Source organism: Citrus clementina, unplaced genomic scaffold, assembly GCF_000493195.1.
Source record: "Citrus clementina cultivar Clemenules unplaced genomic scaffold, Citrus_clementina_v1.0 scaffold_9, whole genome shotgun sequence".
Classification (NCBI taxonomy): Eukaryota; Viridiplantae; Streptophyta; class Magnoliopsida; order Sapindales; family Rutaceae; genus Citrus; species Citrus x clementina.
The window spans coordinates 26,110,943-26,128,737 of record NW_006261964.1 but is presented as its reverse complement, the minus strand read 5'-3'; the positions used below and the strand labels follow the sequence as shown (position 1 = coordinate 26,128,737).

General features: G+C 32.4%; 2 protein-coding genes and 1 non-coding gene across 3 annotated transcripts; 1 reads left to right on the top strand and 2 right to left on the bottom strand.

The window, feature by feature from the left end:
- Positions 1 to 1,214: 1,214 nt before the first annotated feature.
- On the top strand, positions 1,215 to 3,045 carry LOC18031641 (blue copper protein). Its single transcript, XM_006421468.2, has 3 exons — positions 1,215 to 1,392; positions 1,976 to 2,397; positions 2,917 to 3,045. Exons 1-3 carry the CDS (start codon positions 1,221 to 1,223, stop codon positions 3,043 to 3,045), a joined length of 723 nt encoding a protein of 240 aa, XP_006421531.2. The 5' UTR covers positions 1,215 to 1,220.
- A 6,208-nt stretch (positions 3,046 to 9,253) lies between these two features.
- Positions 9,254 to 10,768, bottom strand: LOC18031552 (ervatamin-B). Its single transcript, XM_006421467.2, has 2 exons — positions 10,241 to 10,768; positions 9,254 to 10,039 (listed from the first exon to the last, which is right to left on the bottom strand). The coding sequence occupies exons 1-2, from the start codon at positions 10,686 to 10,688 to the stop codon at positions 9,453 to 9,455; spliced, it is 1,035 nt and encodes a 344-aa protein (XP_006421530.1). The 5' UTR covers positions 10,689 to 10,768; the 3' UTR covers positions 9,254 to 9,452.
- Positions 10,769 to 17,288: 6,520 nt separating this feature from the next.
- LOC112095550 lies at positions 17,289 to 17,395 on the bottom strand. The gene has a single exon (XR_002903929.1). It is a non-coding gene; the product is annotated as a small nucleolar RNA R71 (small nucleolar RNA).
- Between the last annotated feature and the right edge of the window lie 400 nt (positions 17,396 to 17,795).

Below are 17,795 nucleotides of genomic sequence, written 5' to 3'. Positions count from 1 at the left end.
CCTAATGCTTTGATATGTTGAAAAATTTCGGTCCCAAATATTTAAATTTAAAACTGGTAAAAAACAAAAAGAAAGAAATATAGTTAAATAAAAATTGAGATTTGTAGTTAATCAAATATTTGATAATTATTCATAAATACTTCTGAAAATATTTTGTACAAAGATTCTCATTTCCGGCATCTGTGTAAGGTACTAAATCAAGGTGTTCTGACTTTTAGAATTGTAAACACATGTTAGCAGTGTTCTTTAGGTACCTCAATAGAGGTTTATAAAGATTTTGGAGGGCTGCTAGTAGTCTCACTCTTTAGTAAAATATTTTTACAGTTTATTCTAAAACACTTATTAGAACAACATACTTGGTTTTAAAATTTAGTGCTTATGGCTCTTTTTCTCAATTCTTTTCTTATATCCTCTTTAGATCTACTGCATTCAAGATGATTAAGAAACTCATTTGGAAAAATATTATGAAATTAAATCAAAAAGTTTTTTTAAATAAACAAAAATAAAAAATTTTACTCAGCATTTTTTTAATTGTTAATGATGATTATGCTGTACTGACAAATAAAATAATAAACTAGTCTGAGGATAATCAAAATATATCAAACCCAATGTTATGCAGTAAGATTTGCAGATTATTCATAAGTAATTTTTTTTTTCTTATCAGCCATGTTTTCTTCTAAGTTATGAAAACTAGTGAAATAACGAATACTTAGAGAAGATAATTTATAGCAAGCCCCGTCTGGCTTAAATTCCTGGGTCCGCCACTGGTTGCCAGTAAATATGATAAAAATCGTAGATATTATGCTTATAAACGTGGAATAGATTAACATTTAAAAGAGCAATGAACGGTGAGAATCCATTTAGATTCTCTAATATTTTTATGGACTTATAACTCGTGATTTTTTTTTATAAAAAAAATGGGTCGATGAATCAAAAGGGATGTACAAACACATCCATAATTTTTTCTGTTATTTCCCATTATTACAGTTATTTCTGTTATTCCAGTAATTAATTTCATTACTTGTATCCTATTTTTAAATAGTCCAAGTTAGATATTTTGTTTTCCGATCATTTCCTTGCACATCGCTCGGATAAAACACCAGTCTCAAGCTAAATATAGACAGCAATGCTTGGTGGCAAAGAAGTACCAAAGCCTATATAAACTCTCTCGTTATTAGAAGTTTTGGTAATTAATTTTAAAACAGTATAATAAAGTAATAATGGCAATGGCAAAGAGTGCTGTGATTTCCTTAACAATCATGGCTCTCCTTGGAGCCTCCGTGGCAGCTACTACTTATACCGTTGGTGACAATACCGGCTGGACGACACAAGGCAAAGTTGATTACTATTCATGGGTAGATGGAAAAGAATTCAAAGTTGGTGATACCCTCGGTGAGTTTGTGATTTGTTCCACTATTTTTTTTTTGGGGGGTTAAACTTCGATAGAACGAGAAAATTTTATTTGCAAAATGAAAAATCTAAGCGCAACTATTTAGCAGGGACGTAACAATCCATACCTTCAAAAAATATATGGCACTAAAGCATAAGAAGCAAATTAACAAAATTCACATCTTCGAAAATCCTTTGCATCGCTCTAGAGGAGAGATTTTATCTCAAACAGAGGAAAATTCCACTGGGTACAGGCTCTACAGCAAAGACCTACGATAGCTAGCATATCTGCTGACCCATTCTTGCATCTCTTCTTCTTAATAGGTGAAAAATATAGAATAATTGAGCATATTTCAACCGAAACAGATATACTACATGAATCTTTTGGGTAATTATTGCAAATAGACTGACAGAGTAATATATGCTCAAACCCTAAGTACTAAAGGCGCACCTACGTACACAATCTGTTATTTATAATTCTACTGTTTGAGCAATTTCTTATATATTGCATTGTGAAGAACCGAGAATATTATACAACTACACGGTTAATTATGTATCTCCTAATTGCATGGCTTAATTAATGCAGTTTTCAAGTATAACAACGCCATGCACGACGTGCATGAAGTGACTGAGGCAGATTACGTTGCATGCAATGCAAAAGCTTCGATAAAACATCACATCTCAGGCTCTGACGCCATCACTCTCAATGCGCCCGGTATCTATTACTTCATTTGCGGAATACCAGGTCATTGCCAAGCCGGCCAGAGACTTAGGATTGAAGTTGAGTCCGATGGAAGCCCCGGCGCTAGTCCATCTGCAGCTCCTGGCCAAAGTCCTACTACTTCTTCCACCTCCACTGGAGGTTCAGCATCTACTGTGCCACCCGGAGGCGGCTCAGGTTCTACGCCGCCGTCCTCGAGCAGTGCTCTTCTACCATATTCTCTCCATACTTTTGAGGTGATGTTGTCCAATTACTGGAACCCAAACACGTTATGTCCAATGTTTCAGGTTTTATTATTTCACAGAGGGTGGGGGAGTCGGGTTCGGATTTGATCACAGGGAATTCTGACTCGATAGGCTGGAGAAAAGAGAGATTTGGGTCGTCTAAGGAGGTAAAGTCTCCGAGAAGAAACTGGCGAATGAATTCCAGGATGGATGATTCTTCTTCCAATGTTGTCATGTTGGACATGTGAATGAGAATGGAACTGAAATGAAGAGAACGAGTGTGTTGAGTGAGTTTATAAAGCAGCGGCACAAGGCAAGGTGACGGCTTTTATGGCTCATGGGGCTCACTCTTTGCTAATGTGGGGACTAGCGACTAGCCCAGTATTTAATAATTAATTGTGCATTGGCCCCGCTTACTAATGTACAGAAAATGACTCAGTACACGGTTTTTATCCCACTGTTGTGGAGTTTGTTTGGGGGTAATACTTCTACAAGACCAACCATGATGAGCAGATGTCTGGTAGCAGGATTCTACGAACAGGAATATTCAGCTGAAGTCTGGTAGCAAGTGACCACGAACAGGAATATTCGGCTCATTCACAAATGCACCCTCCACGGGGCCATAGCGGGACCCGGACTCCTGCTAGGAGCATAAGGCCATTCCTGCTAAAGGTTGAGGGGGAGAGACCTAGCCTCCTGCTAGGAGCATAAGGCCATTCCTGCTAAAGGTTGGGGAGGAGAAACCCAGTCAATGACGGTTGGCAAGACGTGCATTGTTGCCCTAGAATCAAGGCACGGAGTCCACCCAGCCACAACTATGGTAATGACCCACCCACTTCCGAGTGTTGAGAGAGGTGATGGACGTGGATTGCAGGAAGGGCCGAATTCAAAGGAAGGCTATAAAAAGGTAACCAACAAAGGTAAATGAGTTAGACTTTTTGAGATTAGAACATAAGAAAAGAGTTTTCTATTGAGAGATCAGAAAAAGAGCCATAATATTAGTGCCCATGTTTCCCAGAAAGACAAAGCCTACGTTTCTGACTTGAGCGTCGGAGAGTTTACGTTGGGAAAATACCCCGTGTGCTCTGACCTGTCTCTGTGTACGCAGAAGTTTGCAGAGAGGAAATCTTACGAAGAGAGATCCTGGTTGTGGACGAGTTAGTTGAGGAGAGATCTTGGTCGTGGACGAACAGAAAATCAGAATCTTGCATCAACATAGTCTACTGGAAAACGTTGGCAGATCACAATTGATACTAATAGACTGGACAGAGGTAGTGCTTGAATAAAACAGCACAAATTGCTCGCTACACACCAACAGTCAGCAGCAACTTGCACAAGTATCAAATGAATTTGGGCTTTGTCCGTCTTATCCACTAAATTAAGGTACAGTCAATTTCCTTGTCCCACCAAGGCAGGGCTCAGTTGTAAATTTGCAATTCTACTACATAGGACAAAACACAATTTGTGATTTTAATTAAAGTCTACTTCTTGTTACTTTGATTCCGTCTCCAAAGCAGATTTAATCTTATTACATGAAATATCTCCAAAGTTCATTGCATTAAAGAGCTACCGAGCTTTTTTTTTTTTTTTTGGTCTTATCCACGAGGTATTCTGGGGAGGGCCCCAACTGTGGGAGACACCTTTAAGCCCGTACCACAACCCAGACTAGAAGTCCCCGCTCGAACCGGTAGGCACAGGTTCTCCCAACAAAGGCGACTTCCCTGCGACTCGAACTGGGGAGCAAACCCAGTCAAGCCACTTAAGGGGACTCCATTGCCATTGGAGCCAACACTTTGTTGGTGCTACCGAGCTTTCATTCTCTGAAGTTCGACAAGAAGAAATATTCTGCTTCCATTTATCGCGGCATCAATTATCTAATAATAAGTACCAGACTTATTATTAGATACCGTTTGGGATTTTTTTTTTCCTTTTCTCTTTAATTGATAAATGTAATAAAATGGGTGGGCTTGGATTGGTTTTAGTTGGGTTTAAGATCAATCTAAACCAAACCAAACAAATTTGAATTTAACCCAAAGTCTTTATAACCCAACTCAAATCAAATTATTTTAATATGGTTTGAGTTTGGGCTGACATAGGACATGTTTGGATTGCATTATAGTCTAAAAATAATTCAATAGCGCATTTGATAAATTTAAATTATTAAAGAATTTCTTTCCAAATAAAATTCAAGTTATGATTGAAAATTACTCATCTATGTTTGTAGAAATGACCAAATGGATACTTATGTCTTTTTCAATTTTGAGGTAAAACTTAATTGTTATTTTAAAATTGTTTAATGCAAAAATTATTGAATTTTTATTTTCTATTTATAACCTACAAAAAAAATTAATTAATAATTAATTTTACAATCAATGCTATTTCTTGATTAATTATTTAAAAAATTGATTTAAGCCACCGGTGTGATTGTTGCTTCACTGGTGCCATCGTTGTCGATGTCGGCGGTAGAGCTAGCAAAATTTGACACGATCCGATTACTCGACACAAACACGGCATGAATAAATGAGTATGGATCGTCGAATTTAACACGATTATTAAATAGGTTAGCTCCGGGTCGACACAATTTTTCCGTGTCAGGTTAGGGTTAAAAGTTTTGACCCATTTACCCGATCAATGACCCGATTATATTTTCTATTTTGAAATAATTTACAGGTTCTTGTGGTCAAAACTCAAATATTAGGGATGATTTTCTCTTTTATTTTTATTCTTTGAAATGAAAAATATAAACACAGTGTTTTATTTATAAAATTTTATATACATGTAGAACTTCAATAGTATAAATGTGTAAAATATTAGTAGACATATAGATTTTATAATATTGATATATAATATTATTTACATATAGATAATTAAAACTTCAATAGTGTAAATGTATAATATTTTGTTATATATGTATATTTTATAATATCAATAAATTATGTATGTATGTATGTATGTACATACGTATGTATGGCAATGTGTAAATATTTGATGTAACTTTTGTTTAATATATAGATATTAAGCGGGTTATTAGGTAACCCGATTGTTTTTTCGTGTCGGGTTTGGGTCACAATATTTTGACACGATTATTAAATGGGTCGGGTTTGGATCGACCTAAATTTGACATGACACGAACACGATCCAATGACCCGTTTTGCTAGCTCTAGTCGGCGGCAAATGAACCATGATGAAGGCAAATTTGGTATCATCTAAATAGAATTTTTTGGTCTATGTTACAGTAAGACATTCAATGCTTATACAGGGACTTTTGGCACTTAACAGTTAACAGTCTTTCCTACAAAAATTGAAATGGATTGAACCCAACCCAAACTAAATAAATTTTCAACCAGTCCAAACTAACCCAAATACCTAATTTGGTTTGGGTTTAATTTGGATTGTGGGTTATGAGTTTTTTACCCACCCATTTATGCTTGTACTTACTGAGATTTGACACGAGTATGTTAAATTACTTGTACTAAATGCAGCGTCACGCGAGGTAAAATTTTCTCCCTTTATTTTTCAACTTTTTATTTTGGGTGGTGTTTGGTTTGAAGAAGAGAAGGAAATGAGAGGAGAAGAAAGTGGAAGAAAGGAGGGAAGATTGAAACTCTTTTCTAATGTTTGATTTGTTACAAAACTATACAAAGAAAGGAAATGCCTTATTTTTCATTTGGACTATTTTACACTTTAGTTTTTAACTTACAATATTTATCATAAATATAATTCAAAAAATAAACAATAAATTTATTTAATATACTACATAAATAACTAATAAAAAATTATTTTAAATAATATAATTATATTTGTAATTATATCTATTTAAAAAGTTTATTAACATAATTTTAGTCTATAATTAATCTAATTTAATTTGTTTCTAAATAAATTATGACATAATACAAATAATTTCTTAACCAATATATTATAATTTTAAAAATTTTGTTTGACAAACTTCAAAAAAAAAAAAAGAGTCGCTGTTACCGCCATTGGAGCCACTACATGTCGCCATCGGCCACCACTGTAGCATGTTATTCCAGCTCGAGAATTATATGAAAATTATAAGAAATTAATGATCTATAGATTCAAGCAATTTATTTAGCCAATATACTTGATGTTTGTCCAGATATGAGAAAGTTATAAAGTTTAAAAAATTTTTTAATTGGATTTGAAGAAAACAAATTCATTTTTTCACCTCTATGAGAATATAATGACTTTGCTCATTGGTTGGTTAGTCCAACGATACCGCATGACGTCCCATGCGGCAGTATCGATGGCAGCAGTGCAGTCCGACAACTATTAAATTTATTTTCTATTTTTGTAAATTAATTAAATAATAAAGTGATTTTATTAAATCCTTACTTTAACTTTTATTAATATAAAGTTATTCATCTACAATATTAAATTGATAAAATAAAATTGTAAATAATAATAATTTGATAATTTTAAACAAAGTTAACAAAAGATTTGAAGGGGTAATTTTAGATGTTTTAGCTTTTAGAGGAATTTAAATTTATCACTTTTTGGTGTGGAATCTAAATTCTACATTATAATGTATATTAAATTGTAATGAAAATTAAATTCTTATAAATTATGGTTAACCAAACAACGAAAACAAGAATGGAACTTAAATTACTTTCCTTTCCCCTTCCTCTCCTTTCAACCAAACACCACTCTAAGTCTTTTATATATTTTGTAATACTTTATTACCTCTAATGTTAAATTTTCACCCAAAAAAAAAAAAAAAGCTCAATCCTACCACAAAACAACTATTTGATTTTGCTAAAATTCTACTCCAAACAACTATATATTTTTTTATAAAATTTTACTTTATTAAGACAATTCAATGTATAAACCCTTAATTCTAAGTAAGTTAATTAAATTATTTCACCAACCAGTAAATGAATACCACATCATATATAATCAAATTTTAAAATGTATAACACCACTGTACTCTTAACGAAATAATTACTTCTTTTTACAGCCATTGGAGGTAAAATTATCCTATCTTTTCAACCTGAAAATTAATGTAATCTACTGTAAAAATAATTAGGTTTTAACAAATTAACGTTGTCCCCGGAAAATCAAATTAGTGTTCCCGTAGAAACGTTTCTGGGGACTAATTAGAGAAAGCTCAGTAGCATATGATCAAGAAACTAGCTATGGCTCATAACTTCTCAACTTGTTCTGGTTAACGGAATTGATTGGAAAAGTCATGCATCAATACACAAATTATCTTTTGTTTTAAACGTGATTGAAACAAAGACAGAGAAATCATGAAGGAGGAAATTAAAGTTGAGAAGAACCAGTCTTATAATTAAATATAGTGAATTGGCCAATATCAAATATAAGAAAAATCAATGAAAAAGATTGGCATCAACATTGAACATTATAAAAGAACCAGTCTTATAATTAAATATAGTGAATTGACCAATATCAAATATAAGAAAAATCAATGAAAAAGATTGGCATCAACATTGAACATTATAAAAGAACCAGTCTTATAATTAAATATAGTGAATTGGCCAATATCAAATATAAGAAAAATCAATGAAAAGGATTGGATCAACATTGAACATTATAAAAGATTCTCAGTTTGAAGAGAATAACAAAGACAAATCAAACGTGAAGATTGTAAAAAAAAACAACTTAAAAATAAAAAGACAATACATTGTGAAATGTATCGAACGGAAACAAAGTTTCTAATGAAAAGGTTTAATGAGGAGTGTTTTCATATTTATTTTTAAAAATTAAAAATGTGTTAATACTAAAATTTAAGTTTTAAATTTTATTAAATAGATGCACAAAATATAAGAGTTTTGAAAGTATATTAAAGTAGAGTAGTGATCACGTGAGTGATGTCGCTCATATGATCACAATAAAAGAAAAATAATATTTTAGGACTAAATAAAACTTAACCACCTAATATATTATTCCACGACTACTATTAGTTTTTATTCACGGAATTTGCAGTTCATATATCTGTGTTATTTTACTACCATGGTCCATGTTTTGTGACTATTTTTTTAAGTCACCGAATGTTTCATTATATAACGAATCAGCGATTAGTCACAAAAACCAGACCAATTAATTGGATTTTATGCGATCATTTTTTTTAGTGAGTAAAAGACTTCAACGACTATGATTTTAATCACTAAACGTCTAAAACAACCATTTGAAAACTAAAAGTGATAGTCACAGAGTATAGTTAAAATGGGAAATATAATTCTTTTCTTTTTTTAAGTTCTTAATTATATGTGACTAACATTTCTGGTTGCAATATATGAAGTTTTTTTCATCTGGAAATGAGTAGCTAAGTGTTCTAGCCACTGATTTACTTAGGAATAAAGACAGAATTTGGTGGAGGGAAATTACCAAGCCTTTAAATTTTTATAAGTAATTAGAAAAAGAAATTCAAGATTGCCAATTTTTTTTTGCTGTATGAGACCCCAATTAAAGCGGGCAAATTCCACTCGAACTTTAAAAGTTAGTGTGTGTATATTGGTTTGATTAACTTAAAAATTCGACCTAAAACAACTTACACAAATTCATAAACATTGTACTTCCAGACATCAAGCGTGTAATCAAAATTCAGTTACTTTTTGTCTTGCATTAATTTCATTGACCAATATATATTTCTTAAATGAATAATATTAATTATCAGTAATGTTATGTTTATTGAACTGGGATACATAGTTTGTATTTTAGTTATTGTACCACTAATCATTTATTGTCTCATAAATGATAATAAATAAATTTATTATTAATTATTTACATACTATTCTTACAATTTAATCAATGAACGACATATAATATGCCACATAAAATATCAGAGTAACTGAGATATAAACTTTGTATTTCTTGGTTGAACTGAGTATCTGTGGCATTAAATGTAAACGACTAATTATTGAAAAGATCAAACTTATACTTAAATGAGAGATTTAACATTAACTAATACCAAATATTGGCGTTCAATTACAACTTATGAAATACTCAACATAGATAAAACCACAGAATCATACGATTCATACGGTTCGTATAAGCCTTTCGAGGCTAATGCATGTGTAGGCTTGAAGACATCATTATTAAGAGGCGGCTAATAATAATATAATATAAAATACTGCTACTCATGCAACTGGGTAGGAAGGTTTAGTGGCAATGCCACAAAGACCTTCAGGTGCATCAACATCTCTGAGAATCCTCATGTAGCCGGCCTCACCCCATTTCTCCCCCCATGAATTCTTAATTAACCAATACTTCATTCCATCTTCAGTTGCCCCAAATCCAACGATAGCAACAGCATGAGAACACTGAGTTCCACATCCTCGGTTAAAAATACCGCCTTTGTAGCTCTGGAAGTCTGGTCCACTTCCTTCAATGCAAATTGATACTGGCTGCATGGCTACAGCTTGGAGTAAAGCCTGCTCATCATTGGGTTTTACATCTTCAAAGTTACTAATTTTAGCAGCTACCTTGACCTGTGCGTCTTCACAAGTTCCTTGGACTTCCTTGTATGGATAATCCGCTTCTGTGGCAATACCCTGGTTTTTTATAATATATTTAAAGGCATTGTCCATCCAACCGCCATCGCATCCACGGTTACCATCTATTGAGCAGTCTAGTATTTGCTGCTCCGAAAGTGGAATAAGATTACCACCACTAATCTTAGTGACCCCTTCCACCGCCGCCACAGCTGAAAATGCCCAACAGACTCCTGCATCGTACATATTAAGAAAAAAAAAAAAAAGCTTGATTAAGTTACATGAAACATGCCCCAGCAGGGGTTTGGCAGACGGTTGTCAAGCTGTTTTTATTAATTAGCTGATGGTCAATTGAGTTTGAGTTCTGAAAGAGGTTGGAGGCTAAATAATCTATTATAGTTACTTCATAAATATTTAGTATACGATTTACTTACCACATTGACCTTGGTTCTTAATAGGAGTGACAGCTCCTTTCTCTCTCCAGTCCATGCTAGTTGGAACGTCAGTCAGGTTTTGATACTTGAAGGATGCTGTTGTGGATTGCCGTGATGAAGATGACTGGCTTGGCACCCTGTATCCTGTATATGAAGCACGAAACTCCTCATTAGTTAAGTCTGAAAATTCATTGGTGCCTAACTTGTACGTCCGATTCGCCTCCTCATTGGCTTTCTCAATGTATTCAAGGTTTTCTTTGAATATCTTAAACCGCATTTCCTTCTCCAGGTCGTCCTTGTAAGTGCGCCCATGCTCAGCCATCCATTTTTCATGCTTCTCAACAATGGATGGTTCATGCAGCGACCGGCCGGCGACCGACACCATTTTAGATGAATAAGTCACCAGAATGATCATAGACAGGGCAATGATATCAAAGCTTTTCTCCATAATAATTGGTAGGTATTTGCAAGTTGAACAAGGTTGGTTTTTTTTTTTTTCCCCTCAAATTATAGAGGCTAGCTAGCCAGCTGGGGGTAAGTTGTGAATACTTGAAGCACGCATTGCAGCTCTATATATAGTACTTGTAGATAGTGGATTTGTGCTCTCAACATGGGTCCCGTACAATATTTGCCTAATGCATGAGACGTATGCGTTGCGTTAGTCGTGCCCCATACTTCACGATTTTTAATCAAGCTAATTAGTATGCGAAACCGGACAACCAAGTTATTATCAGTTATCGCCGTGATTCGCGTACTTCGTGCTTTTGAGGCTTGCTAGCAATGACTTGACTAGCTTTTAGCGAAGTTACAAAAAGAATTATGAACTAATTTGTAAATGGACTTTTATCGATGAGACTTGCGGCGACGTGGAAAACATTGGTGTCATTTTTTTTTTTCTTTCATAAATCAACTTAAAAAAAAGGAAAATTGGATAATAATGTGAACTCATTTGGACGGAATAAAATAATTCTTACAAAATCTACAATGTATCTAGCTAGGATGAACTTTTATATATCTGCGATATTATGAAGAAATCATTACTAATATGCTTACATAATATGGCATAAAATATGACACTAATACTAGAATTTCTTCCTTTAAGTGCCAATTTGGTAGCTTATCTTAACCTGTCAGTGACAACTGTTATTTCAAGTGCTAGAATCAATATCAGCTCATTTTGTATATATATCCAAGATAATGATCTTTAACTTCACCGATTTTAATATGTTGAATATGTTCATGCATTGTTGGATTAAATTTTACAATCATTTCAATTAAACTTAAAAAATTTCAATTTCTCTCTTCATAGATCTTCTCATTTTTTCCATGAAATGCTAAATTATTTTTAAAAAGATTTTTTTACAACAATAATAATTCTTATTAGTACTTTTTTCCAAAGTTCTTTTTCCTTATCAATTTATTCTTGAACATCTTTATCAATTATATGTTCATTGGTTGTTTCATGATCTCTAAGTTTAGAGCTAAGATTTTTCCAATCTCTTGTGCCTTCATCATCAAGCTGATTTTTGCTACAACTTGTATTGAATAATTTGCAACAAAAACAATATACTTTGTCAAAATCTTTTGAATCTACCAAGCATTTCCTATCATATTTTTCTCCATTTGGTAGCATTTTAACATAAAATACAGCAGAGAAATGCCTTGAATTTTCATCTTTTGTGAAAGTTATGATATTGTCTTTAATTGTGCTTTTTTATACTAAAAGATTTTCTTAACTTTGTATCAACATTTTCCCATTTTCCTGGAGCATACATTATTTGTAACAAATAAATTTGGTACATCAATTTTGTTTGGATTTTTGTTTTTATCATTTTCACTGTTGTTTATTTCATTCACTATTTCATCATTGCTTAATTCATTTGAAGTTAGTTGTTCAATAACTAATTTTTCAGTTAGATCTATACCTTTTTGACTAGTTGTGACAAATTTATTAAGAGCTCCATTTTGAGATTGGACTAGTTTTTCTACCCTCCTTTTTTTTTTAAATAGTTTTTCATATTCTAATGCATGTTTTCTAGTTGTCAAGTTTTTCAAATATAAATAACAAGCAAATAAACAAACACAATCTTTTTTTTTAGATTATTCAAGCCATAAATCAATAAAAAAATAAAATAAATTTTAAAAAATAAGAACAATAATAATTAAAAATAGAAAAATAGAATGATATCACCGATAGAATACTAAAAGTAATCTCCGACAATCTTATGTTAACAATTTTTATTGAGTAATTTTTGTAAAGGGAAAGCATTGATTATTTTGGGGGGGGGGGGGTAGTAGTAGTAAAATAAAGAAGTAAAAATTTAAAATAATGATTATACCATAAAAAATATATCTTATTTTTTAAGGTGAAGATTATCAAATAAGATAGATAATTATGAATAGGAGTAATAATCGGGTAAAGCCTAAATATTAGCTTTGCCATAATATAGGGCAAAACTATGTTGGCACATAGGTTTGTTACCCTTTTTTTGTCTCTTTCTAAGTCAACTATAATGGAGTCTTGATATTTGTTATAAAAACAAAAAAGCCAAGGACTTTTAAATTTTGACACATTCCTCTTTCACCTACAAATTTTTAATTACAGTGATGCCTCTAGAAGCCAAGACCTCTAGAAGCCAAGACCTATGTCACAAGCACCTTTTGAATATATCAGTATGAACACAATACTCTAACATCACAAAATTGTCAAATTTGGACAATACAAGTTCTGTTATTGCAATAAATGAAGAGAAGTCAATGCTTAATTGACTAGAATTGGGGGGAAAAAATACATTTCACTATCAAATTAAAAAAAAAATTGATCATAGTCATGATGCTATTGTTTGACGCTAACCCATTAACCTGATAAGAATATAACACAAGAAAATATATTTGAGTAGTTAATTTGACACAATTATTTAATTGGTCATATCTCTATCAATTAAGGATGCAAAATCTAGTTGGATATAGTGATTATTCATCCATTGTAAAAATACATAATTATCGAATATGAATATGGATATCCATGGGTAGACATTGATATTTAATTTTATTATAAATACTATACATTTTATAATATGAAAAACTAATTAATGTGTTTTACAAAAAAAATTATTCATTTTTATTGAATTTCCTAAAATTATTAATATTAAAAGGTAATTAAAATTATTTTTGATATAGAAACATAATAACAAAACAAAATTCATTACTCTTATTTTTTAATTAATTGTAAATCAATAATTTTCATTAAAAATATAGATAATTGCTGGCAGTCACTGCTCCATTGTCGACCATGACATTATTGTTATTGATTGAAGAGGGTTGTGAAGGGTACCATTGGACTTGAAATTGGATTATCTACATAATGATGGTCTCAAAGTCAGAAAATGGTGATGTGCAAAGTTGCACCTTCCAAAAGTGACTATCACCATAATTACGCCACAAACCATAGTGTGTTACATTACACTATCACCTTTTTCCAATTTAGAGACCATCAATTTGGTTGTTAAATGTAGTGGTGAACCTTGAAATGCCGCCTAATCATGATGGTCTTGCTACGACTATTTGTATTGGAAGGCGCATCCATCCCTAGACATCCATTTATCTGGCAACGTTGCCTCCATTACATAGATAGGAGAATTTCAAATATGTTGATAGTATTTGTGTTTTTGTTCATTCACTTCTATTTTTTTGATGATGGTGCCATCATTGTCATCGTTGGTGCAATAATTTTCGGCAAGGTTATTTTAATTTTTCATTTAATTTACAAAACTTAAATATTAATTATAATATTCAATTTTAGTCTCATATACCTAAATATTAATAATAATCAAGTTCATGGATGAACATAAGATAAACCAAATCCAGAGTATTTTGGATGGATATTATCCAATCTATTTGGATAAGATGCTTGAATATCCAACTTGAATGGATTTACTAGCTCTTCCGAACTGTCAACTCGATTAATAACTGTATTAGGTTCGGTTTTACATATGATAATTTATTTATGTCACAATTAATTATACTACTTGACTTGTATTTTATCGATAGATAAATGTTGAACTTTCATATTTTTTAAAATCAATTATTTGTATTTAAAATAAAATTGATTAGAGTTTAACAGGATAGCACCCCAAGATTTATAGAAAATATAAAAACATATTGAAAATATTTTTTTTTATTGAAAATTGAGATTTTGTTAAATAAGTAACACAATTATAGCACGATAATAAATGGATCGGCTAGGGTTGAGATTCTTTACACAATTAATAAATGAGTTAGGCTTGGGTTAGCTCAAATTTGATGACACAACATGAACACGATCCATTAACTCGAATTGCCGCCTCTACTGTTGTCCATGTGCGATATTACAGAGAGAAAAAAAGACAAAATATTTATTTTAGCTTATTTTAATAAAGAAATATTTAAATTATTTTCAAACCGAGGAAGTGTTTAGATTTTTGAGATTGGACTAGTTTTTCTACCCTCTTTTTTTTTAATTAGTTTTTTCATATCCTAATGCATGTTTTTCCTAGTTGACAAGTTTTTCAAATATAAATAACAAGACAATAAACAAACCCAATCTTTTTTTAGATTATTTCAAGCCATAAATCAATAAAAATAAAAATAAATTAAATTTTAAAAAATAAGAACAATAGTAATTAAAAATAGAAAAATAGAATGATATCACCGATAGAATACTAAAAGTAATCTCTGACAATCTTATGTTAACAATTTTTATTGAGTAATTTTGGAAAAGGGAAAGCATTGATTTTGGGGGGGGGGGGGGGGGGAGTAGTAGAAAAATAAAGAAGTAAAAATTTAAAATAATAATCATACTGATAACTCTATGAAATGAGAGTTATCATAGCACTTTTAGACTTAAATTAATATTAATTAGAGAGTAAATGATGTGTTTCTATTGCATTTTTGTTATATTTTGCATAAATATTCATTTTAGTTTAGTCTTAATGAGTTTTGCTTAATTTAAAGTAATTCGTGCTTAAATTATGTGCATAATTGTAGGTTTCCAGAAGCTTATAATTCATGGAAGGAATGTTGATGCAATAGGCTTGCAAAAATGAGGAAGAACTTAGCTACAAAAGAATTGAAACAAATCTGGAACAGTGCAGTTGTTGTAGCTGTTGCTGTAGCAGCCTTGCTGTAGCAATCCTGAAACAACGACATAGAAAATTTCGTGCGAAATACTTGCAGAATTGCGATTTGCAGTTTCCTAATCTGACTAATGCTTGCCCTAGGCTTCCGTTTACCCTAATTTTCAACTATAAAAGAAACACACATCATAAGGAATAGGAGAGCCGTCACCCAAGAAGAAAAACACAAAGAAACAAAAGAAAAAAAAAGATTCAAGAGAGAGATTAAGGGCTGCACAAGAGGAGAATTTGCAAAAATCAATTGGGAGCGCAATCATTCTTATTCTTTTCTTGTTTTTTTTTCGTTTTCTATTTATTTATGGGGATGTGTTTCATGGCTGAAACTTTGTTATTTATTTTTCTTTTGCAAACCATGAACTAAATTTATTTGTGGTTGAGTGATAAACAATCTTGATGGTTTATTGACTGAATATATGTGTTGTTGCATGTTTGCTGTAGCAGTTTGTTTTGATAGTATTTATTTTTATTCATTATTTCGGTTGATCACCCATTTAATGATACAAGTTAGGAGAGAGCCGCAAAAGGGCCTATCTTAATGGAACATATCAGAACAATACTTGATCTTAAATTGAGTTTCTCGGATTGAGTTTTACTTCAGTCCCAAAAGGGACATGCTTGATTTAAGATTAGTAATGAATTAGACATAAGGATTCACCTTGTAGGGTAAATAGAACCTAAGCATGTAATGCTATTTCTTATGTTGGCATAGCAACTGATCACTGTTAGGTTGCATATAGATATAAGATATCCAACATGCGACGGTTGAGGATACATAAGGATTCTGCCTAGTGCTGTAGAAAATGCTGTAGCAACCGAACCAAACATTAAAAAAATTGTCAAGACCATTAAGAGAGTTTATTCACTCAACTACTTTATATTCCCATTGATTTTATCCTTGAGATTGACGTGATAATTTACTTTGTTGCATTTTATTTATTGTGTTTTTATTTTAATTAGTAAATTAGTTTCATCAATTGTTTATCTTAATTTAGACACAAAATCTGCACTGTTAAGATTGCTGTAGCAAGTCTAATAACATCAATCCATGTGGAGACAAGATTGAGTACTCATCAATTTATTACTTGTTGTGTACACTTGCACATTGACACCAATAGCATTAGTATTTATACACCAACAAGTTTTTGGCGCCGTTGCCGGGGATTGATTGTTCATTGTGATTTGTGAAATTAGTTTTAATGGTGCTAATTTTTTATTTTATTTTACTTTGTTTATTTTGTTGACATAGGTGATCTAGCAACCCTTGCATGCGCAAATATAAATTTGTTGAATTCCAGTTTGATTCAGAAATTGAAAGAATTGCAAGGAGATTGAGAAGAGAGCATTGGGAATTACAAGCTGCTGTAGCAATGAATGATTTGTAAGATTTGAGAAACGTGAACCGTATAGAGGAGATACAACCAGTCGATGTACATGAAGGTCTGAATGGACATTGTGTTCAAAAGCAACCAGGGAACAACAACATTATTCACATGGCGAATGATAGAGATAGAGCCATTCAAGACTACACAGTGTTGACTCCTCAAGCCATACATCCAGGAATAGTTAAACCCGATGTTCAAGCTGAAAATTTTGAACTCAAACCCGTGATGTTTCAGATGCTTCAAACAGTGGGGCAATTTAATGGTTTGCCATTCGAAGATCCTCATCTACACCTTAAGTTATTTTTGGAAGTAAGTGATGCTTTCAAGATTGCTGGAGCATCGCAACAAGCGTTGAGACTTAGACTTTTCCCGTTTTCTTTGAAAGATCAAGCAAGAGCATGGTTGAATTCTCTACCACCAGATTCTATCACTACATGGAATGACTTGGCTGATAAAGTTTTGATGAAATACTTCCCACCAACCAAGAATGCAAAATTGAGGAATGAGATTACATCTTTCCATCAACTTAAAGATGAGAGCTTGTATGATACATGTGAAAGATTTAAGGAGTTACTCAGAAGATGTCCTCATCATGGTATTCCTTACTGAATACAGTTGGAAACTTTCTATAATAGTCTTAAGCCAAGCACTAGATTGATGGTGGACGCTTCAGCAAATTGAGCCTTGTTATCTAAGTCTTACAATGAGGCTTATGAAATTTTGGAGAGGATAGCCAACAATAACTATCAGTGGCCATCAACCAGACAAGCTGCAGTAAGAGGAACAACAGGAGTCCATAACGTAGATGCCTTGACATCATTGTCAGCCCAAGTAACTTTATTAACAAAGATGATAAAGGCTATGACCACTGCTTTAGCAACTGTTAACCAAATTTCTGATGTGTCATGCGTTTATTGTGGAAAAGGGCATTTATTTGACAATTGTCTTGGGAATCCAACTTCAGTCAATTATGTGAGCAGCTTCAATAGACAAAACCAG

Coding starts and splice junctions, on each gene's coding strand:
- LOC18031552 (XM_006421467.2), bottom strand. CDS start 10,688: ATGGAGAAAAGCTTTGATATCATTGCCCTGTCTATGATCATTCTGGTG. Junction 10,040..10,240: donor TAAGAACCAAGGTCAATGTG/GTAAGTAAATCG, acceptor TGTACGATGCAG/GAGTCTGTTGGGCATTTTCA.
- LOC18031641 (XM_006421468.2), top strand. CDS start 1,221: ATGGCAATGGCAAAGAGTGCTGTGATTTCCTTAACAATCATGGCTCTC. Junction 1,393..1,975: donor CAAAGTTGGTGATACCCTCG/GTGAGTTTGTGA, acceptor TAATTAATGCAG/TTTTCAAGTATAACAACGCC. Junction 2,398..2,916: donor CGTTATGTCCAATGTTTCAG/GTTTTATTATTT, acceptor GACCACGAACAG/GAATATTCGGCTCATTCACA.